The sequence below is a fragment of the Leucoraja erinacea genome, chromosome 22, assembly GCF_028641065.1.
Source record: "Leucoraja erinacea ecotype New England chromosome 22, Leri_hhj_1, whole genome shotgun sequence".
Classification (NCBI taxonomy): domain Eukaryota; kingdom Metazoa; phylum Chordata; class Chondrichthyes; order Rajiformes; family Rajidae; genus Leucoraja; species Leucoraja erinaceus.
In genome coordinates this window covers 21,482,984-21,509,262 of record NC_073398.1, presented here as the reverse complement: position 1 = coordinate 21,509,262, position 26,279 = coordinate 21,482,984, and the positions used below count along the sequence as shown (strand labels likewise).

The following is a 26,279-nucleotide window of genomic DNA, read 5'->3' as shown; positions in this document are numbered from 1 at the left end:
AATGTCACATTGTCACATACATTGTGCAACAGCTCAAAGTCTTCTCCTGTAAATAGTTTAATGCGCTATCTAACCAATAAACAATATTTTGCACATATATGCGCTATGTTTCAAAGAAATTATGAAGACGATTGCAAAATGACAAGGATATTAACTTTCTCTTGAGATTGTCGATAACTCTTGCTAAAAGTTTTGAGTGCGTTTGCAATACCAAAACCAATTCTTTGCAGTCTTTCTCCGTGGTTAATCAAGTATAATTACAATTCTCCACCATGTCTTGGCAAAAATACTTGGCAGAACAAGCCACAATGGCAAGGCAACCCAGCAATGACTAGTTTCTGGGCTGTGACATGCAACACAAACAGATGAAGGCTTGAATGGGAAGGGATAATATGGCTGGTATGAATGACTATATTTTAAATCTTGGCATGTATGAACAAGACTGAGAATCAAACAGATGGAAATACTCTTTTAAGCAAATAATATTATGGAGATTGAAGGTGAAATTGTGAGAACTTCCAAAATACAGTGTAAAACACAATGCTTCTGATGGGTATGGTTTGTATATTAATGACGCACAGATATTGAGTGCACAAGGCAAAGATGTCTTATTCACAGGGATAGAAGATTACTTTAATTTGGGGGTATTAGAAATAGCTGAAAGATAAAAGCTTGAGGCAATGAGTCAGTAGGATGAGATAATTGGTGACCACACTGTTTTGTGAAAAGAACTTATCCTTGCATTGTAATTTTACTGCTCGTTGGATCATGCCTTATGAGATTGGATTATTTGATGAACGAGTTCAATGAAACACACGAAACAAGCCATTCGGACTTCCATGTGAAGCTGCTGTACTGAGAACGGCAGCCCTCACCAGTGACCTGGTGTTGCATCATCCACAGACGGTGAGGCGTGGCAAAACTCAATCTGAACGCTAAAGGTGGACAGATTCACAGTTGCTATTCATAAGTGATAGGAGCAGAATTAGGCCATTCGGCCCATCAAATCTACTCCGCCATTCAATCATGGCTGATACATCTGTCCCATTCCTATTGTTGCATTCTCCATCAGAACCATAGCATCGTCAGGTTGGAATAGAAAAGTGTTTTGACAGCCAAAATATGGCACAATTTGATGGCCGGCTGACTAAAAGTATGGAGCAACGGACAGAAGCAAATTCAGTGGTAATTTAAAACAACAGAAGAGTGGACTGCATAGTTACAAGTTAGAACATAGAAGCAGGAGGCCATTCAGCCCCTTATGGCTACTGTGCCTTCAATATAATCATGCTGAGAGTTTCTACCTCAGTGCCATTTTACTGTGGAAGACACATTGACTGATTTCTAATCTCTGGATTTTATGTATTCAGCGACGCATAAACCTCCTGGGGAAAGTATTCTGAAGATTCCACACATTTGGATGCAGAGATTCCTCCTAATTTCTGTCCTAAATGATTGACCTCTAATTTGAGTTTGGTTCCAGACACTCCAGTCAGAGGAGACATAATTCCATCAAATTCTGCAGAATCTGGACCCAGTCTGCCAAATCCATTCTCAATGGGTGGTGCTGTGGTGAAGCTGCTGCCTTACAGCGCCAGAGACCTGGGTTTGATCCTTACTGAAGACGCTGTCTGTATGGAGTTTATACATTCTCCCTGTGTCCACGTGGGTTTTCTCTGGGTTTTCCGGATTCCTCACACATTCCAAAGACGTACAGGTTTGCAGGTTAATTGGCATTGGTAAAAAATTAGTAAATTGTCCCGAGAATGTAGGATAGTACTAGTGTATGGGGTGATTACTGGTCGGCATGGACTTGGTGGGCCAAAGGGCCTGTTTCCACATTGCATCTCTAAATTCTCGAGTCAAATTGTCCATCTTAGGTGGCAGTCGAGCCAATTTTCTTTGCACTCACTCGATCTTCCTTCAGTAAGAAGAACCAACCTCTCCACAACATTCCAAAGTGTGGTCTTATTTGGGCTCTATCTAATTGCTGTAAACTTGTTGTGGCATAAAAACCAATGTGCTATTAATCTCCCCAATTACTTGCTCCAGCAGCAGGTTCACTCTCAGTGATGAATATAAAGAATGGCAGCCCCTCTTAACACTAATAACTTTCAACCGCTAATCACATGGAAACACATTTGATGCCTTTTTATTTGAGCAAAGTGAATGACCTCACAATTTGTCCACATAATATATTCAACGTACCCTGTCCTTAATCACTCAGTTAACCTGCCCATATCCAACTGAAGTCTTTTGGTAGCCTCTAAAGAACTGTACCATTCACAAAGTTCATGCAGTGACACAAGCAGTAAATGTAGTCAATGTTCTAACAAAGGTGTTGATTAGTAATAGGCCTGTCCCACTTAGGCGACTCTTTAGGCGACTGCCAGGGACTAGTTTTAATGGAATTCACCTACGACACCTGGCGACAACCTACAACAGCAAAAATTGTCTTTCATTCATTGTTCTTTATCTCTCCACATCACCGTCTATATCTCTCGTTTCCCTTATACCTAACCAGTCTGGAGAAGGGTTGCATCACCTATTCCTTCCCTTCAGAGATATTGCCTGTTCCTCTGTGTTTCTCCAGCTTTGTGTCCAGCTTTGTGACCATATCTGCAGTTCCTTCTTACTGAAGATTGATAGAAAACATTGTCTCACAGGAAACCTACTCTGGTGAATTTTTGCAGAAATTAGGACAAATTAAGTGTCTCGTGGAACACAACAGGCAGCAAGTAAGTGACCGATCATTGCAGCAATCCATGAACAGCAGCCAAGTGTAATTGGGAAGGACTGAGAGACAATTCAAGCTGGATTGGTAAAATGCTTACAGCACTTATGATTTAAAGTCATGCCTTAACATATTATTGGAAAGATATAATATATTCAAAATAATTTCCACTGGCATAATAAGGACCATGTACACATTCATATCAGACCAAATACAAAGCGGTTTCTGCATAAACCCAGACTAAGCCTATAAGCTCCGAAGAGTTCAGTTGAGAAAAAGTTGGATAGGCTAATAGAGGTGTGCTTGTGAAAACCAGAGAAGAATTTTCTCCTTATCCCATTTCCCAGTGTCTTATCCAGCTTCCAGACATTGCAGTCTTCATCCAGCCTACTTTTCAATGAGACCCCATCTAAACACCATTGGATATAGGCTACAATGACCTCTCCTCAACTCATATGACAGGAAAAGACACACATGCTGGAATAACTCAGCAGGTCAGGCAGCATCTGCTGTTCCTTGTGTGTACATTTTACAGCCATCCATATTCCCCAGAGATGTTGCCTATGATGCTGAGTTACTCGAGTCATTTGTCCTTTTTTGAAAAACCAGCAAATGCAGTTTCTTATAGACAACAAACAATAGGTGCAGGAGTAGGCCATTCGGCTCTTCAAGCCAGCACGAATGTGTCTCAGGAGTCAGTCTAATGAAACTTCTCTGCATTCCCTCTGTGTCAAGTGTATCCTTTCTTAGACAAGGAGACATTAAGCCATGTATAATTGTTGTATGACATCCTTGCCCTGTACTCAAAACCTCAAGCAATTACAGTCAACATACTATTTGTTTGGTTTAGTTTAATTTAGTTTGGGGATACAGCAGAAAAAAAGGCTCTTCAGCCCACCGAGTCCACATTAACTATCAATCACACTTGCACACTAGTTCCATGTTATCCCACTCCCTCATCAACCACCTGCACACAGGGGGTAATAGGCACCTTGTGAACTCCAGGCCATTTAAACCACTTGTCACCTAATTTGAGATGAAGTAGAATCAGAATATGTTGTTTCTTTCAGAGTGCATCCTGTAAGATAACTTCTGCTGCTTTAATAATCATAGGATTCATGCTTCTGTGCAATGCTGTCAAAAGAGTGCTGGAGGAAGTCTGATTAACATCCCTCCTGATGTCTCTATCCACTGACTTCAATTCCTCCATTGCAACAGTGACCACACTTCAAAAAAATTTCAGTCAAAAAGAAACACCACACGGAAACAGGCCCTTCAGCCCACCGAGTCCGTGCCGACTATTAGCCACCCCTTTACAATAATCCGACATTAATCGCACTTCTTAATCTCCCCTCATTCTCATCAAATTGACCCCAGATTCTACCACTCACCTGCGTATCAGGGGCAATTTGCAGTGGAAAAGTAGACTACAAACCCGCATGTCCTTTGTGATGTGGGAGGAAACTGGAGGACTTGGACTAAACCTTCACGGTCTCAGGGGGAATGTACAAGCTGCACACAGGCAGCAGCCAAGGTCAGAATTGAACCTCGGTCTCTGGCGCTGTGAGAAACTGGTTCCATTGGCTGTCAATTGGCTCCCTCTCTTATTTTTGCTTGTTGCAAATATGTTGGGATGCCCAGAAGTCATGAATAGCACTGCATAAATTCAAGTCGAGATTCATATAATAAATTCACACTATTAAAGCAGGCCCAGATAACCAAGCAATGTTACTGGAATAGTTTTAGTGTTTGTCTTACAACTGCAACGAAGAAGCTGATGATTTTTAATCTTACCGGATCAAGAAGGTAATTATTTAGTGGAACTTCTGACAGAATCAGTGCTTTAATATATTTACCTAGCCTTAGATTTAATCCTGCCAAAATATTTAAGAGCTAACAAAAAGTATTTTTAATCATTACTCCTTCGATATTCTAAAGATCACAATAATGGCTCAAATATTAAGTGAGAATTTTAGGCCTCAATGTAACCAGTTTGTGTTCTCCAGAAATGCTGCCTGAGCTGCAGAGTTACAATACAATACAATAGACAATAGGTGCAGGAGTAGGCCATTCGGCCCTTCAAGACAGCACCGCCATTCAATGTGATCATGGCTGTTCATCCCCAATCAGTACCCCGTTCCTGCCTTCTCCCCACATCCCCTGACGCCGCTATTTTTAAGAGCCCTATCTAGCTCTCTCTTGAAATCATCCAGAGAACCTGCCTCCACCGCGCTCTGAGGCAGAGAATTCCAGACTCGCCACTCTCTGTGAGAAAATGTGTTTCCTCGTCTCCGTTCTAAATGACTTACTCCTTATTCTTAAACTGTGGCCCCTAGTTCTGGACTCACCCAACATCGGGAACATGTTTCCTGTCTAGAGCGTGTCCAAACCCTTAACGATCTTATATGTTTCAATGAGATGCCCTCTCATCCTTCTAAACTCCAGAGTGTACAAGCCCAGCTGCTCCATTCTCTCAGCATATGACAGCCCCACCATCCTGGGATTTAACCTTGTAAACCTACGCTGCACTTCCTCAATAGCAAGAATGTCCTTCCTCAAATTAGGGGACCAAAACTGCACACAATACTACAGGTGTGGTCTCACTAAGGCTCTGTACAACTGCAGAAGGACCTCTTTGCTCCTATATTCGATTCCTCGTGTTATAAAGGCCAACATGCCATTTGCTTTCTTCACTGCCTGCTGTACCTGCATGCTTACTTTCATAGACTGATGTTTAAGGACCCCCAGATCTCATTGTACTTCCCCTTTTCCCAACTTGATGCCATTTAGATAGTAATCTGCCTTCCTGTTTTTGATACCAAAGTGTATACCTCACGTTTATCCGCATTCAACTTCATCTGCCATGCATCTGCCCACTCCCCCAACCTGTCCAAGTCACCCTGCATTCTCATCGCATCCTCCTCACAGTTCACACTGCCACCCAGCTTTGTGTCATCTGCAAATTTGCTAATGTTACTTTGAATCCCTTCATCCAAATAATTGATGTATATTGTAAATAGCTGCGGTCCCAGCATCGAGCCCTGCGGTACCCCACTAGTCACTGCCTGCCATTCTGAAAGGGACCCTTTAATCCCTACTCTTTGTTTCCTGTCTGTCAACCACTTCTCTATCCATGTCAGCACTCTACCCCCAATACCATGTGCCCTAATTTTGCCCACTAATCTCTTGTGGGACCTTATCAAATGCTCCAGTGCTTTATGTCCATCTTCACACACAACTAATTGGCCACTGAAATTAATGGGCATTAAGACACAGCGCAACAATAGCATTGGAATCATTTCATGTACAACTGGTCAACATATAGGGGTATCATAAGGTGCTGAATGCAGCTGTAATTGGACTGACTTTGTATTATATTGTGACGAGATTACAAATCGATTGTCTAATTTCCCAGTTACCATCTCACCAGAAACATTCTGCAGCTCAAAGAACTCAAACCCTTATTCAACAACATGCTATTGACTGTAGACTAATAATAATCATGCTGAATATTTTTATCGAAGAAGAGTGTGAATTGAGAATGTGCGTAGAGTCTGAAGAAGGGTCTGGACCAGAAATGTCACCCATTCCTTCTCTCCAAAGATGCTGCCTTTCCCGATGAGTTACTCCAGAATGTTGTGTCTATCTTCGGTTTAAACCAGCATCTGCAGTTTATCCCTACACATCGAGTATGCGCATGAGGCTTTGATAATAATAGGCATGAACAATTAACAGAAGTAATCCTAAATTAAAGTTGACCAAAGCAGATGGAGATGCCTGGGCCGAGAATCCTTTGTTGAAAGTTCCACATTAAGATTGGGGTTACCAAGGTCTTATCAAGATTTCCAGTCCCATGCATCCCAGGAGGACAAGGAGTGACTTTATAGGGGTGTTTTCAATCATGAGAGGGATAGATCAGATAAACACACAGAGTCTCTTGCCCAGAGTAGGGGAATCGAGAACCGGGAAACATAGGTTTGAGGTGAAGGGGGAAAGATTTAATAGGAATCTGAGTGGTAGCAAAGGGCAGTGGGTATATGGAACAAGCTGCCAAAGGAGGCAATTGAGGCAGGACATATAGCAAAGTTTAAGAAACAATTAGACAGGTACATGGATAGGACAGGTTTAGAGGGATATGGTCCAAACGCAGGCAGGTGTGACTAGAGTAGATGATACATGTTGGTCGGTATGGACAAGTTGGGCCTGTTTCCATGCTGTATCACTCTATGACTTTATCCTAAAAGTGATTTCCTCCAAAGCCCCTTCAGAGCTGTTGCAAAATTCCTAATAAATGTTACCAGTAATATTTTGTATTCACCATTAAGATAAAAGTAGCACATGGGCTGCAGTGATTGTTCAGAGGTTCACATTACTGGAGGAAGGGGCACACATTCCACTCTGAAGATTATACTATCTAGACCTGATGCACAGTGCAACAATTTATGAAAGCTACAGCCAGCAGAGATTTGAATCACCAGGTTTATCCGTGTGCTTTCACACTGTAAATAAACGATATTTGCTGATTGCAGTGTCACAAATCTATTATCCCAAATGAAGGCTGGGGTGTACAGGTCTTTGAAAACAGGAGGTCAGTAGTGGATAAAGTAAGTGTGACAAAAGCATTGAAATGTAACAGCATATTCATCACTGCATGCTCCGGTAGGAATTTGGTCATTTACTTTGTGCAGTTTGTGACTGAACCACGCATATTGAATTATGACTTGTATATCGAATAGTTCTGAATCGCAAAATGGACATTTTTTAGGCCATGAAGCAATTCTATTTCCTGAATTGGGTGTCAGTATCACTTTATCTTCCAGTAGGTTTGACAAGCAATCTTTAGCAGATGCTTCTTAAAGGAATCGAACCTTGGATGAGTGAGCAAGCTTCCCGTCTTTTTAAAGATCACAGTGTTGTTATGTAGAGGAGTTTTCGGCAGCCAAAGTTGCTATTTAGTTTAGTTTAGACACACAGCATAAAACAGGCCCTTCGGCCCACCGAGTCCATGCCAACCAGCGATCTCCACACACTCACCTATTTTAAACACACTGCAGATAATTTTACAATTATATCAAGCCAATTAACCTACAAATCTGTACGTCTTTGGAATGTGGGAGGAAACGGAAATCCCAGAGAAAACCCAAGAAGGTCACAGCGAGAACCTACAAACTCCGTACAGACAGCACCCAGAGTCAGGGTCGAACCCGGGTCTCTGGCGCTGTAAGGCTGCAACTCCACTGCTGCGCCACCATGTCACCCTATGATTAATAGTTTTTTCAACAATCTAAGGTGTTGTAGAAAAGGACACCACTAGTGTGCTGGAGTAACTCAGCTGCTCAGGCAGCATTTCTGGATGTTTTGGGTCGGGACACTTCTTCAGACTGATCGAGGAGAAGGGCGGGGGTGTGGGGGTATACGAAAGCCAGGCAAGTGACTGGTGAATACAGCTGTTGGGGGCTTTTGTTAGGTTAAGTATTGTAGCAGATGTAATACTGTGTATGGCATAGAAACATAGGATATATATTTTAAAAGATTTTGCTTAGATTGAAAATTTGAGAAAGCAACGTTCCAAAACCATCACTGGGGTACATGGTTGGTCGGTAAAGGTATAACATTTTACTGATTTATCTTCTGCAGCGGGTATGACTGGCAATGCAGTGTTTAGTTTACTTTAGCTTAATTTAGTTTAGTTCAGAGATACAGCATGGAAACAGGCCCTTCAGCCCACCAAGTGATCCCTGCACACCAACACTATCCTACTCACACTAGGGACAATTTACAATCTTTACCGAAGCCAATTAGCCTACAAACCTGTACCTCTTTGGAATGCGGGAGGAAACTGGAGCCTCCTGGAGTAAACCCACACGGTCACGCGGAGACCATACCAACTACATGCAGACAAGCAGTCAGGATTGAACCCGGGTCTCTGGCACTGGAAGGCAGCAACTCCACCGCTTCACCAACATGCCGCCCAGCGCTGCAGAACTCAATGGCGCCAGGATGAATACTTCCTTCAGTCGGCAGGTGTAGGAATGTGCACACTAAACAAATAATACTGAAATCTGTCTCACTAAATTGACCATAAACATCATTAGAATAGAGCGGGTCAGGGTAAAGAGAAAATGTGAAGTACTAACCAGCCTTGAATGAATTCCAAAGACTTTATAAATCTTGAGAATAGAGTTCTGACACACCACAGGAAGCCATAGCAACCACCATTAAATTATTTGCTTGAATTCACTCCAGGGAATGTTATTATTTTCCTCCAATAATATATACTGTTCATTTTATGTGCAGTTCTTTGGTTTATCCCCAATTTCGTGGCCCATGGCTGTCAATGCTGAACCTGATGACTAACACACTAGCGAACCACTGATGCTCAGCACTGTCCCACTGAAGGATTAATGACAGCAAGGTGATCAGTGGACATTTGGAGAAGAAATAATGAGTGGTTGTTCGCTGGGATAGTCCTAACACTGATTGCTACATCTGATAAAATATCAACAACATGGCTTCAAAATAAATAGGTGCTGATTATCATGTTGCAGTTAGACAAGAACTAATAAATAATATTTTGGAACAGAAATGAAGCAATAAAATGACTTTTGCTGAACCTGCTACTCATGTGGCATGAAAGCAGGCATTAATTTCACAGCAACTACTTCATGGAGAACAATTTCCAATTTTGTCACAGAGAACAAGATAATATACAGCATATGGCACTGGCAAGAAATCCCATTAAACTGGTTAGATCAGAAAGCTAGACAGAAATAAATTATCACACTCCCATTGAGGAATGGAATAATGAGCAGCAAGGGCAGCACGTACCAGTCACCTTATCTCATTAGAGTTACAGAAGCTTGCCAATAACTTCATTTCATTCTCAGCTTACGACACTGAAGCACCCCCGTCCTTCGAACCTTTCCCGAGCCAAATCAGTAATCAAACTCCAATGTTATTACTTTGAACCAAGAAAATGAATCTAAACTACATCTAAACCACTCTGCCTTGTTCTGGACAGGCATGGAGCTCATTCTAGGTTATTTTGTGGACTGTTTCACTTGGAGAGCATGAGGATGTCAATAACAAAACAGCAAAACCCAATGCTTATGTTGTCTCTATCACATTTTCAATAGACAATAGGTGCAGGAGTAGGCCATTTGGCCCTTCAAGCCAGCACCGCCATTTAATATGATCATGGCTGATCATCCCCAATCAGTACCCGTTTAGAGCCTTCTCTTTGAAAACGTGGTCCCCGAACCGGTCTCCACCGCCCTTCCTTTCCAAGCCTTACCCATTCCATGTGGAGCTCTCTTTTGTTTCACTTGCCCTCTGAGGCAGAGAATTGAGGATGTGAAAAATCAACAAAACAGCAAACACCCAATGCTTATTCTTCCCCCTCTATCACATTTTTTTAATTATAGAAGCAAATGACAAAAAATAAAACATTCGGTGCAGGAGTATTGGCTTCATTTAACCCCTGAAAATCAAGCCAGCAGAACAAGAGAGGGAAAAAGTGCCATTTACAAAAGATATAGATACCAAAGTAGTGGCAAAAAGTGATCATCCCCAAAAGAAAGTAAGAAGTTTCTGCCCCCCCCCCCCCCCCCCCTCCCCCCCCCCCCCCCCCCCCCCCTCCGCATCTTACCCAACCCAGAATCTAATAAAATCCCTTTGTGTTGCGCCAAATTTGTGTTACTATCTTGTAAGAATTCGGTAAAGGGTATCCATGTCTTGAAAATTGATCTGGTTTTTCTGCCAGACAAGAACCGTGTCTCGGACATGTTTGTAATCCGCCCTCTGAGGTTTCCATTTAAGATTAGTTTTTCTGCCACAGAGTAAGGAAACTCTCTGTGTGCTCAGAACAACGTACCTAGTGTAATCATTCTGTATCTCCATTTTTCTGAGTATTTTGGCTTCCCCTCCATTATGTAACTTTTAATGAGGCAAAAGAGTGGGTATGGGTGCTTCCTGAAGAAGACATTTATCACAAATCGGGGAGACATTTGGGAAGATCTTATTCAGTTTAGACTTTGAATAATAAAGTCTATGCAGTATTTTAAATTGTATTAACGAGCGCCTAACGTTAAGAGAACAGTTGTGTATACTCCCTTGGGTGTGTGATTTCAGATAGTCTCGTATTTGAAGATATCAACTTTCAGGATATTTTGACTGTAATTTTTGATTTTTCATAAAGATAATTATTTTTATTGCATCCACTATTTCTGGAGCTACTTCCTTAAGTACTTTGGGATGCAGCCTATCTGGCCCTGGGGATTTATCGGCCTTTTATCACAGAACATGTTTCGTGCCTCTAACGTGTCCATACCCTTAATAATCTTGTATGTTTCAATAAGATCTCCTCTCATCCTTCTAAATTCCAGAGTAATCAAGTCCAGCCACTCCATTCTCTCAGCATATAACAGTCCCGCCTATGATAGTTTCACTTCAGATACTTGACATTTTTTTGTCTCAAGTAACCAAATACAAGATCAGTAAGTGAACTACGTCCACATCACTGTGGATTCAGGTCTTGTCTGACTGCAGAAGGTGAAGCCAGCCAGTAGTTTAAGAGGAATTGTTGATCTTTAACCTACTGATGTGCATTAGTTTGATTACCCGGCTTAGCAGTGCAAAGACATTGAAAGAGATAACTCACAAGGCATTGTTATATCGCTGTTGGGATTAAGTGAGAACATTGAACAGTGCGACCAAGGAACAGGCTCTTTGGCCCACAATGTCTGTGCAGAACATGATACTTAGTTGAACCAATCTCATCTGCCTGTATATGATCCATTTCCCTCTTCTCCCTGTACATCCATGTGCCTATCGAACAGCCTCTTGACTGCGTAAGAAAGAACTACAGATGCTGGTTTAAATAAAAGGTAAAACGTTTCCCATTCCTTCTCTCCGGAAATGCTGCCTGGCCCGCTGAGTTACTCCAGCATTTTGTGTCTAGCCTCTTAAATGCATCAGCCATCACCAATGTCTCATCGGCCACCACTATTACCCCAGGGAATGCATTACAGGCCCCCTTCATTCTCTGCGTAAAATCCTTGCCCAGCACATCTCCATTAAACTTTCCCCTCTCACCTTACAGCTATGCCCTCCAGTGTTGGATATTTCCACCATGGGGCAAAAGGTTCTGATGGTCTGAGAAGATGAAGTGAGATACTGCTCAACCTCCATCTTGTACATAAGCAGAGGCTGCCTCTCAATAACACTTGCTACAAACAATGGAAACAGATTTCAATCCCCGAGATCCACAATACCCGAGTCTGAAGAAGGGTTTCGACCCAAAACATCACCCATTGCTTCTATCCAGAGATGCTACCTGTCCTGCTGAGTTACTCCAGCATTGAGATCCTTTTTGCACATGAATTACCTGTTGTTAAATTGAGAAAACAACAGAGAAGCCGACCATTTGGCCCACTGGTCTAAGTTGTCCTTTAAAATGGCGTGCCATATGCTTGATGGGCTCCACTGGAGCTAATAGGCCTGTTCCACTATACGAGTTCACCCAAGAGCTCTCCCGAATTTAAAAAAAAAATCAAACTCGTGGTTAGCACCTAGAATGTACGGAGCGGGTACGTCGGAGCTCGGGACGTCTCTTAGTGGCTCGTAACACTAACTGCAGGTACTCGGGAAACGCGGTAAGATCGGGAAGACTCATGATAATTTTTCAACATGTTGAAAAATGTCCACAAGGGCCCAGAGTGCCTACGAGCGGCTATTACCGTAATTCTCCGAGTTCTCGGAGAACTCTTGAATTAGGTCATACAGTGGGACAGCCCCATAACTCTCATTAGATTCCTACTGTGTTTCTTTTGGAGAGTGTCAGGATGCAATTATCAAAACAAATCCCCACTATTATAGCCACCTGAATCATATGTACATCGAGGCTGCTAGATATTCTTTGCTATAACTAACCAGGCCTGATGCAACTACTCAATGTGACAGTGATTCACACATTCTTACCATTCTTTGGGTAAACAACTTCATTTTTTTATTTAAATATTATTTCATCCCACTGAGCAGGGAATTTCAGATTAATATTATTTATCAAGAGAGCAACAGGGAGTCTCCTCACACTTTGATATAGGACGTGAGAGGGGAAATCAGATTTGTTTCAATCCTGTAATGGAAAGTGAAATTTCCATCATTTTCTTGCCCATACTGAGTGTAGTGGATAATACAAAGTCGGGATGCTACAATGGCTTCAATGTTTAAGAACGCTCGTTCAGAGATTATTGCCCCAGTATTTACATGCTCTTTATTCATTCCCGCTGGGCATTAAATGTGGAGGAATCATGACTAACATTAATCTCAGCTCAAAAGACACGCAACGGTAGATGCTGGAATCTTGAGAAATAAAACAGAGCGCTTGAGGAAGTCAGTTGGTCAGGGAGCAACTGTGGCGGTAATGGACAGATGACGTTTTAGGTCTGGACACTTCAGTCTAAAGAAGTGCCCTGACCCGAAACATCATCCGTCCATTCCCGCAATAGATGCAGCCTGACTGGCTGAGTTTCTCCAGCGCATTGTTTATTAGTTTAAACTATGGGGTGTATGCCAAAACGACCTGCTAAGTTTCCCAACCAGATTGAACCATCACTAACAACTAGGCTAAGAGCTAGATTGTTGTAAGTTTACCCAACTTACCTCTGCATCCTACAGTACAGAAGACAACAGGAATTAACCCTACAATTTGCGAAAAAGCAGATCAGTGTTGTGCTCAAGTTAGCAAAATTTGTATCTAGGCAAGTGTTATTCTTCCCTCTACCCCACTGTGGCCATGCACCAGCTCTTGGACACGTCCTCATACCTACCCCTTGACCACAAAGCCACCATCTCGCAAAGCGTCACAAATCTCTTCATTCCTGGCAATATCCACGGTGGCACGTTGGCGCAGCGGTAGAGTTGCTGCCTTACTGCGCCAGGGACCTGGGCTTAATCCTGACTACGGGTGCTGTCCGTACGGAGTTTGTACGTTTTCCCCGTGACCTGCGTGGGTTTTCTCCGGGAATCTCCCGTTTCTTCCCACATTCCAAACGTACAGGTTTGTCGGCTAATTGGTACAATTGTATAAAATGATTCCTAGTGTGCGTAGTATAATGTTAGTGTGCATGCATCGCTGGTTGGCATGGACTCGGTGGGCCTGTTTCCGTGCTGTATCTCTAAACTAAACTAATCCCTTCCACGGCCTCCAACCTGATAGTTCCCCATCACTACACTGCCTGTTTCTATTTCCTGCCCAAGATCCAGAAAGAGGACTGCCCTAATGGGCCCATTGACTCTGGTTACTCTTGCCCAAGTGAACTCATCTCCATGTACCTCAACATTGTCTTATTCCCCCTTCTCATATCGCTTTCCATCTACATCTGGGACACCTTACAAGCTCTCCATCATGTCAAGAGAATTTCAAATTCTTGTACCTCCAATGCCTCATCTTTACCCATGGGCATAATAGAAAGCATTCAATCGGGATACATCACAATTTGGTTCAGCAATTGCTCTGCCCATGACTGCAAGACATTACAATGAATTATCGATACAACCTAGTCCATCACATGAATGATTGTACTCATGCATGGTGTCACGTGACTGGATAGTACCCAGAACAAATTCACTGTATCTTGGTGCATGTGACAACAATAAGCCAACATTAGCGCCAAATCTGGATTTAATGAAGAGTGCTAGGAAATCAGATTATCAATGAAATGCTACCAAGATGTCAGCACAGTTCCCCAGGCATCTGTGGAGCCCCATTCAGCCTTCAATGGAAAACCATTACAATATCAAAGGTTCACCCTTCCTTCCACATGATTTAAAAGAACCCTCCATAATATCAGTGGAATTGAATCAAGATTTCCAGTTTCAGTACCTATTCCCTTCAGCAATTTTCCTACTCATAGGGTGATACAATGTGGAATCAGGCCCTTCGGCCCAACTTGCCTACACGGGCCAACATGTCCCAGCTAAACGACTCCCATCTGCCTGGGTTTGGTCCATATCCCTCCAAACCTGTCCTATCCATGTACCTTTCTAACAGTTTCATAAATGTTGGGATAGTCCCTGCCTCAACTACCTCCTCTAGCAGCTTGTTCCATACATCCACCACCCTTTGTGTGACAAAGTTACCCCTCAGATTCCTTTTAAATCTTTACCCTTTCACCTTAAACCTATGTCGTTTGGTTCCAGATTCATCTACTCTGAGCAAGAGACTCTGTGCATCTACCCGATCTATACCTCTCATGATTTTATACACCTCAATGAGATCACCCCTCATCCTCCTGCACTCCAAGGAATAGATTCCCAGCCTACTCAATCTCTCCCCATAGCTCAGACCCTCCAGCCCTGGCAACATCCTTGTAAATATTCACTGTACCCTTTCCGGCTTGACAACAGCTTACTCAATTTCATTAAATGAACAATTCGGAAACTCCAAGCCGCTGAGAATATTCTTCCGTTTGTCGGAGTTCCGATCATCCCGGCGAGAGGGCCTGAACATCGGGCCGCCGTAGCGGCAACTGCGGAGGGCTCAGAAGGCCTCGACCACGGGTGAACAACAAAGAGTAAGGTGACTGAACTTTATTGCCTTCCCTCACAATGGGAAACCTTGATTCTGCTGTGTGGGGATGTTTATGTTAAATTCTATTGTGTATTGTGTTCTTTTTATTCATGACTGCATGGTAACTCAAATTTCACTGTACCAATTGGTGTATGTGACAATAAGTGTAAACTTGAACTACCTGCAAATTCACCAGCAATCAATTCCTCATTTACTTATATCTTTTTTATATGCGACTGCTCCAATAACTGACTAATATACCATGCTCCATCCATGTATTGATTTGATGTGGCTCCAAAACTGCACATTTATTAAGTCAGTGCAGCTCACTTCACAATTAATTTGTGATTGTAGGTGATTACATAAATGCACTGTTGCCCTGCACTCCATTACACTTATAATTCACTACAAAAATTAATGACCACATTCACTTATAACTTGATGGTGCCCACTTGTGAACAAACTGCTCGATTTATTACAACCTATAGTTCCTATTAATTTATTAATTCGATTTAGAGATAATCTTCATTTAATGGCAGCATCCTTGCCTCAGAACGTGCAAATTGTGGATTCACGTTCTAATCAATCACATTAACTAACTTGCACAGACACTGCGGATTGAGGGCCTATTCCTGGCCTGTACTGTTGTATGTGTAGGAAGCAACTGCAGATGCTGGTTAACACTGAAAATAGACAAAATGCTGGAGTAACTCAATGGGCCGGGCAGCATCTCTGGAAAAATTGAATTGGTGATGTTTTGGGTCAAGACTTTGAAGAAGGGTCTCAACCCGAAACGTCACCTACTCCTTTTCTTTGCTCTACTCTTCTTGGTTCTAAAGCACACTCTTTCAGAGGTGGCAGCATTTTGTTCACCTTCTGAATAAACACAAATGCCCCTATTGCACCATTGAAGAAGAGTTGAGCCTATCACTGTGATCCCTTCTCAACGCTGCTAGTTCCAACATGAAAACCCAAATGGTTCACTTGGAACTTTGCTGCATGCCAGAAGGCTGCTACACTTCTTCCCATCACCTGGCAGTGGCTGCACCTCAAAGTGAAAAAGTGAATGTATTATACATTTTTTTTCTTCCTGAGGTTCTGTGGGGGATGTTTATGTTAAATCCTATTGTCTATTGTGTTATTTTATTTGTATGGCTGTACGGTAACTCAAATCTCACTGTACCGATTGGTGCAGGTGACAATGAATGTAACTTAAACTTGAACTTGAATCACATATGTCAGTAACATTTAGTGCTTGTCAATAAGGTGAAGGATTCTAGTTGCGCTCGGTTTAATTTCACTGTTGGAACTCAATTATTTTAAAGGTGATCCTGCCTTTTCAGTTCTGTTAATGTTCACATATGATGAGCATTAGATGACATTGGGCCTGTACTCGCTGGCGTTTAGAAGAATAAGGGGGGACCTCGTTGAAACGCACAGAATAGTGAAAGGCTTGGATAGAGTGGATGTGGAGAGGATGTTTCCATTAGTGGGAAAGTCTGAGACTAGAGGTCATAGCCTCACAATTAAAGGACATTCTTTTAGGAAGGAGAAGAGGAGGAATGTCTTTAGTCAGAATATGGTGAATCTGTGGAATTATTTGCCATAGAAGGCTGTGGAGGCCAAGTATGTGCATATATTTAAGGCAAAGATAGATAGATTCTTGATTAGTGCAGGTGTCAGAGGTTAGCCATGGGGAGAATGGGTTTTGGAGAGATAGATCAGCCATGATTGAATGGTATAATGAGTTGATGGGGCGAATGGCCTATTTCTGCTCCTATCACTTATGATCTTATGATCTTAATATCTACATTACATTAGTAATAGTATATGTTTCGGTGTGTAGGTGTCCACATTCTATGGGTACGTTCAGGATAAAACACTCCATTATGTTTTGACTGTACATATGGAAAAAAAACATTGTAAAAAGACAGGTACAGCAGTACAAATTGGAAGAATTGGTAACTGTTTCCATTCTCTTTGAATGCGTGTACAAGTTATTTGTCTCCAACAAGACAAATCACCACAGGGTACATTGATAATGTTCTTGCTAGGTCAAAAAACAGGGCAACTATAACAAATTAATTGATGTTAATTTTGTATAAATCCACTGAAGCCAAATACTAAAAATATCTAATTATTTTCAATGTTTCCATAAAGACAATATCTGAATATATATCATGGTATATTGAGGAGAGGTAACGTGCTGGGGATTTATCTAAATCTGCTGATTAGTTTTCAATTTGTAACACTTCTCCTGCAGTGCATAAGCTACAATGGAAATGGAGAATATGATTCAACACTCATTCATTCACCAAGGAATATGGAAACAAAATCTACTGCAAAGGAATCAAAATCCTACAGATATCCCAGAGAAACAGATTTCACATCAACTGAGGACTGTGTTTTGCAAATGCCCTGAAACCTTTATCGCAGATCTCAGATAAAGAGATTGACTAATTTTATGGGACAATTACCGCAGCTAATCAAAGAATAAAACACTAATAAGTTAAATGCCATCTTAACTTGAAGGATGTGCTGTTGTCACTTCTTAGCTTGGACTTAAAGAAAGAGACATGATAATTATTCATTTTTACCTTCCCGCCTAAAGTGAATCCAGCAAATGCAGCAATTGGATTCACTCCACAAATAGCATTAATTTCTGCAATGAGCAAAGCATTTACTGCTGCTTTGTTGTCATCTACCAAAGATACACACAAAATGCAGGAGTAACTCAGCGGGACAGTCAGCATCTCTGGATAGAAGGAATGGGTGACATTTCGGGTCGAGACCCTTCTTCAGACTGAGCCTCTGGATGGACCCATTCGTTCTCAACAGAGATGCTGCCTGTCCCGCTGAGTTACTACAGGACTTTATGTCTATCTTCGGTGTAAACCAACGTCTGCAGTTCCTTCCTACTACATTGTTGTCATCCACCATGGAAATAAAGTAAAGCAGGGTTTGAGAGGAGCAGCCGTTCTGTCAGAAGCCAAGTTGGACATTTACCTCTACCTGTTTAAGAGGGAACTGCAGATGCTGGAAAATCAAAGGTAGACAAAACTGATGGAGAAACTCAGCGGGTGCAGCAGCATCTATGGAGCGAAGGAAATAGGCCTGAAACGTTGCCTATTTCCTTCGTTTCATAGATGCTGCTGCACCCGCTGAGTTTCTCGAGCACTTTTATTTACCTCTACCTCTTCGGTGTCCCTCGGACGTTCCCTGATCAGACTTTGCTGGCTTTACCTTGCACTACACGTTATTCCCTCATCATGTATCTTTTCACTGAAAAATGGCTCCCAGTTGACTGTGCCTGAACCCCTCTGTCAGTGGATCACCAACTTCCTGGCAGACAGGAAGCAGCATGTGAGGCTAGGAAAGCACATCTCGGACCAACAGACCCTCAGCATAGGAGCACCGCTAGGCTGTGTATTCTCCCCTCTCCTTTACTCTCTCTACACCAACGACTGCAATAAAAGATCATCTTTGACCCCTCTTACCTTGGCCACAAACTCTTTGAATCACTTCCCTCTGGAAGGCAACTCTGGACTGTCAAAGCTGCCACAGCCAGACATACAAACAGCTTTTTTCCCCATGAGCAGTAACTCTACTCAACAGCCAAAAGTCTCTAGCTTCCTTTTGCCCTGGTATTTTATTTCATTCTTCACATGTTTAAATTATAATATTTCATTTTTAATTGTCTACTGTATATCGTGTTGTTACTTGCGAGCAAGGCAAATTCCTTGTATGTATACATACTTGGATAATAACATTTATTCAATTCAATTGTATTCATGCATTTTCTTTCTGCTAACTGGATAGCCCGCAACAAAAGCTTTTCACTGTATCTGTTTAGTTTAGCCTAGAGATACAGCGTAGAAATAGGCCTTTTGGCCCACCAAGTCCACGCCGACTATCAATCACCCGAGGATAGTACCCATCAATGAGGACTATAATCTGCACTCTGAATCTTCCGCTTTGCTCTACCTACTGTATGAGTTTAACTTAATGGGATTTAGATATAGCATTATCTGATCTGACTGGGTCGCATACAAAACAAAGGTTTCCACTGTACCGCTGTTCACGTGACAGTAATAAATCTAAACCTCAACCAGTCTCTTGTGTATGTTCCACCAGGTGGCTTTCGGTGTAACTCTTTGCTGCATTAGACAAAGTTTTAAATGTTCAATCAATGACAACAATGGCAAACATGGTCACCGTTGGGCTCATATGATGCCCAAACCACCACTTAAACTGTGTGGCACAGGGAATTTCTCCCTGCAGCCACATATTGGATGCTACCCCTGAGAATGTATTATCTTGGAAGACACAAATGTGCATGAGAAAAACAATTCAATCCAACCTGCCAAATGTATTTACTTCAAAAATAAATGTTTTATTTAATCAAAACTGCTGAGCGATCCCTGGAGCTGATTCACATATTGGATATAATTAAGACCTCCCACAGAGCACAGTTTGACACCAGTTAATGACATGCTTCTTACTCTGCATTGACTCCATTTAAAACTGTGTGCAGAATTATATATAAAATATGTTTTATTCCTTCAAACATGCTCTTTCCAAAGCTTCTGCTGCAACTATTTTCATGCCTTCAGCATTGTGTTGAATTGTAGACTTTAGATGTAGTGATAGGGATTTAGGTCGTTGGGGTCGGGAGCAGTGACAACTGGGAAGATATGTTAGAGCAACAACAGTAGAGCTCAAGTGTGGTTGAGGGTTCAATCCATGACCTCCTGTCCTTTTGCGTGTAGCTTCCATGCTGGGGTTATGAGGTAGGATTATCTGTGCCCCTGTAAAAGGATTTGCTGGCCACAAATACCATAGCAGGTTATCACACGGGCAATTCAATGCAACTGACTGCTGTAAATACTCACAGAAACCACATTCACATAGTCGTCATCAGAGAGCGTTTCCAGCATTTCGGAAACCGACGTCCGAATTAGTTTCAATGTCAGTCCGCTGACACTGCCGCTCCTTTTCATAATGGAAAAGAGAGCAAAGAAATTGTCAGACATTTTAACTTCCACAAGAAAAGTACCAACTACAATATTCTGCTGTACTTCGATAGTACTTACACATCTACAAGAATCAGCATGTCCTTGGGTGAAGCAGCTCCCTGAATGTACCTGTGAAATGAAACAAATCAGTTAGCGATCACTAACTTTAGAACAAGAGGTAGTACAACAAAATCACTTTAAACATAGTACAACTACTTGGCGGTGCATGTGGGGTAATATTGTTTACTTCCAGTCTTGTTCATGTATCAAATTTTAGAGGCAATGCAGAAGCATATCTTGTTTGAACAAAGCATAATAATGTAATAATGTGCCTGCAGTGAAAGAACATAGGCTGGCATTCATTGAGTAGATTTTATAAAGACACAGCGGGCACTTTGGGCGGAATGAACTCATCTGCTGCAAGAGCCAAGGCCTGGGGTTTTAATCAAGTTGACACCAAGGATGCCATTACTTAGTTCATTTATAGAATGCACTGGAGGAAAAAAGTGATTAATGCCAATGCAGATGGTTAAGGAAGAAAGTGTGGGCCGAGAAATCTGGAAGGTTGCCACTGTTTTTCCTCAGTGGGAAAGAAACCAGGCACATTAGAAATGCAACGTGGATCCCTCCAGTAGTTAATCACTCTGTGGATGATATATTTTCCATTTCAGTAATACATATTATGGTGTCAATTCCAATCCATACTCAAAATGTTGATGTAGCAAATGCATTAATGGTTCATTAGCTCCAGCAAGATATTGATACAACAACCTCTCTGCACCTGGGTTCTGATCAAGCAACCCTTTGTGTGCCACGGGCACCCCCTCAGGGTAAGGAACCACGTTCCTGATCTGTGTCTCCCTTCAACACTTGGATCATGGTCACTCCCATCCCAAACCCCAATCTGACATCTGAACCCTACTATCTGCCTATGAGGAGCCCTGGATCCGATGCCACTCCTGACTTTTCTTGCAGTGGTGAGGCTAATGGTGCTCATGTGTCACAGGGCCAGAAATCCGGGTTCAGTCCTGATCTCCTATGCTATCGGAGTTAGCAAGTTCTCCCTGAGACTGCAAGGGCTACCCTTAGGTGTTCAAGATTTATCCCACGTCACAGAAACGTGTGGGTTTGTAGGTTGACACAAAATGCTGGAGTAACTCAGCGGGACAGGCAGCATCTCTGTAGAGAAGGAATGGGTGAAGTTTTGGGTCAAGACCCTTCTTCAGACTGATGTCAGGGGGGTGGTTAATTGACCATCAGGAAGTCCAGCCACATTGGCAGAAGGAGCACAAGGCCTCCCAAAGCTCCTGCACAAGTTCACAAGTTATAGTAGAATTAGGCCATTCAGTCCATCGAGTCTACTCTGTCATTCAACCATGGCTGATCTCTGCCTTCTAATCCCATTTTCTTGCCTTCTCCCCATAACCCTTGACACCCGTTCTAATTAAGAAATCTGCCTTCTGTGGCATTGAGTTCCACAGATTAACTACCCTCTAACTAAAGAAGTTCCTCCTAACTTCCTTTCTAAAGGAGCGCTCTTTAATTCCGAGGTTATGACCTCTGGTGCTAGACTCTCCCACCACTGGAAACATCCTTTTCACATCCACTCTATCTATGACTTTCATTATTTGGTAATTTTCAATGAGGTCCCCCCTCGACCTTCTGAACTCCAGTGTACTGCGCCGTGCTATCAAGCGTCCATCATGTGCTAACCCACTCATTCCTGGAATCATTTTTGTAAACCTCCTCTGGTCCCTCTCCAGAGGCAGCACATCCTTCCTCAGATATGGGGCCCACATTTGCTCACAGTATTCCAAATACAGCCTGACCAACGCCTCAGCATTGCATCTTCTACCCAGCTGCCATCACACCCATGGCAGAGTTTGCTGGTCTGATCCTGGCCCCATCGCCCATCTGAGATCTGGAGAATAGGGATGGAAACGCCATTCTGAGAGTCCCTGAGGACCTACCTCAGAAAAATACATCCTCAGTATCTCTAACATGAGCACAAAAAGAAGTGCTTGATACCTATGTTAGGATTTACAGCATCAGGCACCTCTATTTTCATAGCACCCTGCGCACTGCAAACATCCCATGGCAATTAACAGAAGAGAACAGTGAATCACAATTTGACATCCGGCCACCTTTGTTAGATGAGCAAAACATTGATTACAAAGTTCAGGTTTTAAAGGGAACTACAAAAGTAGGAAAGTAGGAAAAGGAGGTTCAGAGCCTTGGGTCAAAGTCATTTAAGGTGCAGTCAACTCAAGTCAGCAATTAAAGTCAGGCATCTAGAGGTCATCAATTGCTGAAAAGAAGATGGATGTGTATGGGAACACAACCTCTACAACCCTCAATAGGGTTATAGGAGTGAAGGAGATTTCAAAGACAGGATGGGGCAAGGCCTTCGAGAGATTTTTACGCCAAAATGTGAATCTAGAATCGATACAATACAGACAGCAAGTGCAGAGATGATGGATGAAGGAAGTGAAACAATAGTTAGAAACTGGCAAGTATGATGTTGTGGGAATTACTGAGACATGGCTGCAAGAGGGCCAGGGCTGGGAACTGAATATTCAAGGGTGTCCCTCCTATCGAAAAGACAGACAGGTGGGCAGAGGGGGTGGGGTTGCCCTGTTGGTGAGGAATGAAATTCAGTCCCTTGCAAGGGGTGACATTGAAACAGAAGATGTGGAGTCAGTATGGATATAACTAAGGAATTGTAATGGTAAAAATACTCTAATGGGACTAATCTACAGGTCCCCAAACAGTAGCCTGGACATAGGGCACAAGTTGAATCAGGAGCTCAAATTGGCATGTAGCAAAAGTAATGCTATGGTTGTTATGGGAGATTTCAACATGCAGGTAGACTGGGAAAATCAGGTTGGTACTGGACCCCAAGAAAGGGACTTTGTAGAGTGTCTTTGGGATGGATTTTTTGAACAGCTTGTATTGGAGCCTACCAGGGAGAAGGCAATTCTGGATTTAGTGTTATGTAATGAACTGGATTTGATAAAGGACCTCGAGGTTAATGAGCCATTAAGAGGCAGTGACCATAACATGGTCAGGTTTAATCTACAATTGGAGAGGGAGAAGGGTAGATCAGAGGTGTCAGTGTTGCAGCTGTTGCAGTTGAATAAAGGGGACTATGGGGCCATGAGGGAGGAACTGGCCAAAGTTGACTGGAAAGATACACTAGCAGGGATGACAGTGGAACAAAAATGGCAGGTGTTTCTAGGAATAATACAGAAGGTGCAGGATCAGTTCATTCCTAGGAGGAAGAAAGATTCCAAGGAGAGAAAGGGACAACCATGGCTGACAAGGGACGTCAGGGACAGTATAAAAATTAAAGTGAAGAAGTACAACGTAGCAAAGATGAGTGGGAAGCAAGAGGATTGGGTAATGTTTAAAGAACAACAGAAGATAACCAAAAAGACAATACGGGGAGAAAAGATGAGGTACGAAGGTAAGCTAGCCAAGAATATAAAGCAGGATAGTAAAAGCTTCTTTAGGTATCTGAAGAGGAAAACATTAGTTAAGACCAAGTTGGACCCTTGAAGACCGAAAAGGGTGAATTTATTATGGGGAACAAGGAAATGGCAGATGAGTTGAACAGGTACTTTGGATTTGTCTTCACTATGGAGGACACAAACAATCTCCCTGATATAGTAGTGGCCAGAGGATCTGGGGTGACTGAGGAACTGAAGGAAATCCACATTAGGCAGGAAATGGTGTTGGATAGACTGATGGGACTGAAGGCTGATAAATCCCCAGGGCTTGACGGTCTGCATCCCAGGGTACTTAAGGAAGTGGCTCTAGAAATCGTGGATGCATTGGTGATAATTGTCCAATGTTCTATAGACTCAGGATCAGTTCCTGTGGATTGGAGGGTAGCTAATGTTATCCACTTTTTAAGAAAGGCAGGAAAGAGAAAACGGGAAATTATAGACCAGTTAGCCTGACATCGGTGATGTGGAAGATGCTGTAGTCAATTATAAAAGATGAGATAGCCGCACATTTGGATAGCAGTAACAGGATCGGTCCGAGTCAACATGGATTTACGAAGGGGAAATCATGCTTGACTAATCATCTGGAATTTTTTGAAGATGTAACCAGAAAATGGATAAGGGAGAGCCAGTGGATGTAATGTACCTGGACTTACAGAAAACATTTGATAATGTCCCACATAAGAGATTAGTGGGCAAAATTAGGGCACATGGGATTAGGGGTAGACTGCTGACATGGATAGAGAAGTGGTTGGCAGACAGGAAACAAAGAGTAGGGATTAACAGGTCTCTTTCAGAATGGCAGGCAGTGACTAGTGGGGTACCGCTAGGCTCGGTGCTGGGACCGCAGCTATTTACAATATACATCAATGATCTGGATGAAGGGATTCAAAGTAACATTAGCAAATTTGCAGATAACACAAAGCTGGGCGGCAGTGTGAACTGTGAGGAGGATGCTATGAGAATGCAGGGTGACTTGGACAGGTTGGGGGAGTGGGCAGATGCATGGCAGATGAAGTTTAATGCAGATAAAAGTGAGATTATCCACTTTGGTAGCAAAAACAGGAAGGCAGAGTTACCATCTAAATGGCGTCAAATTGAGAAAAAGAGGAAGCACAACGGGATCTTGGGGTCCTTGTACATCAGTCTATGAAAGTAAGCATGCAGGTACAGCGGGCAGTGAAGAAAGTGAATGGCATGTTGGCCTTTATTACAAGAGGAATCGAATATAGGGGCAAAGAGGTCCTTCTGAAGTTGTACAGAGTTGTGCAGTTTTGGTCCCCTAATTTGAGGAATGACATTCTTGCTATTGAGGGAGTGCAGCGTAGGTTAACAAGTTTAATTCCCGGGATGGCGGGACTGTCATATGATGTGAGAATGGAGCAGTTGGGCTTGTACACTCTGGAGTTTAAAAGGATGAGATAGAATCTCATTGAAACATATAAGATTGATAAGGGCTTGGACATGCTAGAGGCAGGAAACATGTTCCCGATGTTGGGAGAGTCCAGAACCAGCGGCCACAGTTTAAGAATAAGGAGTAAGCCATTTCGAACGGAGACGAAGGAAACCCTTTTCTCACAGAGAGAGAGTCTGGTGGAATTCTCTGTCTCAGAGGGCGATGGAGGCAGGTTCTCTGGATGCTTTCAAGAGAGAGCTAGATAGGGCTCTTAAAAATAGCGGAGCCAGGGGATATGGGGAGAAGGCAGGATGATCAGCCATGATCACGTTGAATGGCAGTGTTGGCTCGAAGGGCCAAATGCCCTACTCCTGCACCTATTGTCTATTGTCTAATATACACACAGGAGCAGCCATGATCTTACTGAAGGGCAGGGCAGCCTCTGGAGTGCAGGCTGGGTGTCGGGCTGGTCACGGTTCCGTTTCTTTATGCTCCACGCTGGGTTTAAGATGACATTAGTTTACAGTGAGCAAACCATGGTAGGAAAATGTAGACTCCCTTGAAATAAAGCCTAGAGATAACAAGGGTATGGAAGAGAGTATTAATAGCAGATGAATTGAGGCTTGGCAGTGCAGTCCAGTCACAGTGTCAGTGCAGATATATTGACCAAAACTCGTCTCGAGTTAACAAAAGCACTAAGGTTGCAAGCAACCTATCAGAGTAAATACAGATTCAATGGCGAGGGAGTGGAGTTTGTAACAGTTCTAAAGAAAATAACTGTAGTCTTCCCAATATTTTGCTGGAAAAATGTTCTTCCCTTCCAGAATTCAATGTTGAACCAGCAGTCTGGGGAATCAGAGGCAGTCGAGTGGTCGAGAGGAGCAGTGGTGGGGGGTGGGACTGGGAGTTGCTAATGTACACTTGAAACTGAGTCAGTGATATCAGATGATGGGCATCAGGTGCAAAATAAGAGGAAGCCAGGCCAAGACCGTGGGAACACAGAACGAACACTGCAGAAGACTTTTCCTATGACTATTTCCTATTTCCAAGGCAGGTA

The 26,279-nt window shown here is 42.7% G+C and overlaps 1 protein-coding gene across 8 annotated transcripts in view; it reads right to left on the bottom strand.

Moving 5' to 3' along the window:
- LOC129707784 (voltage-dependent calcium channel subunit alpha-2/delta-1) overlaps positions 1-26,279 on the bottom strand; it is a 492,487-nt gene that overhangs the window by 161,272 nt on the left and 304,936 nt on the right. For all 8 annotated transcript variants that reach the window (XM_055653085.1, XM_055653086.1, XM_055653087.1 and 5 more), the window contains 2 exons: positions 20,399-20,449; positions 20,198-20,297 (listed from right to left, as the gene is read on the bottom strand). In XM_055653085.1, the coding sequence (XP_055509060.1) occupies positions 20,198-20,297; positions 20,399-20,449 (151 nt within the window). The remainder of the gene's footprint in view (positions 1-20,197; positions 20,298-20,398; positions 20,450-26,279) is intronic.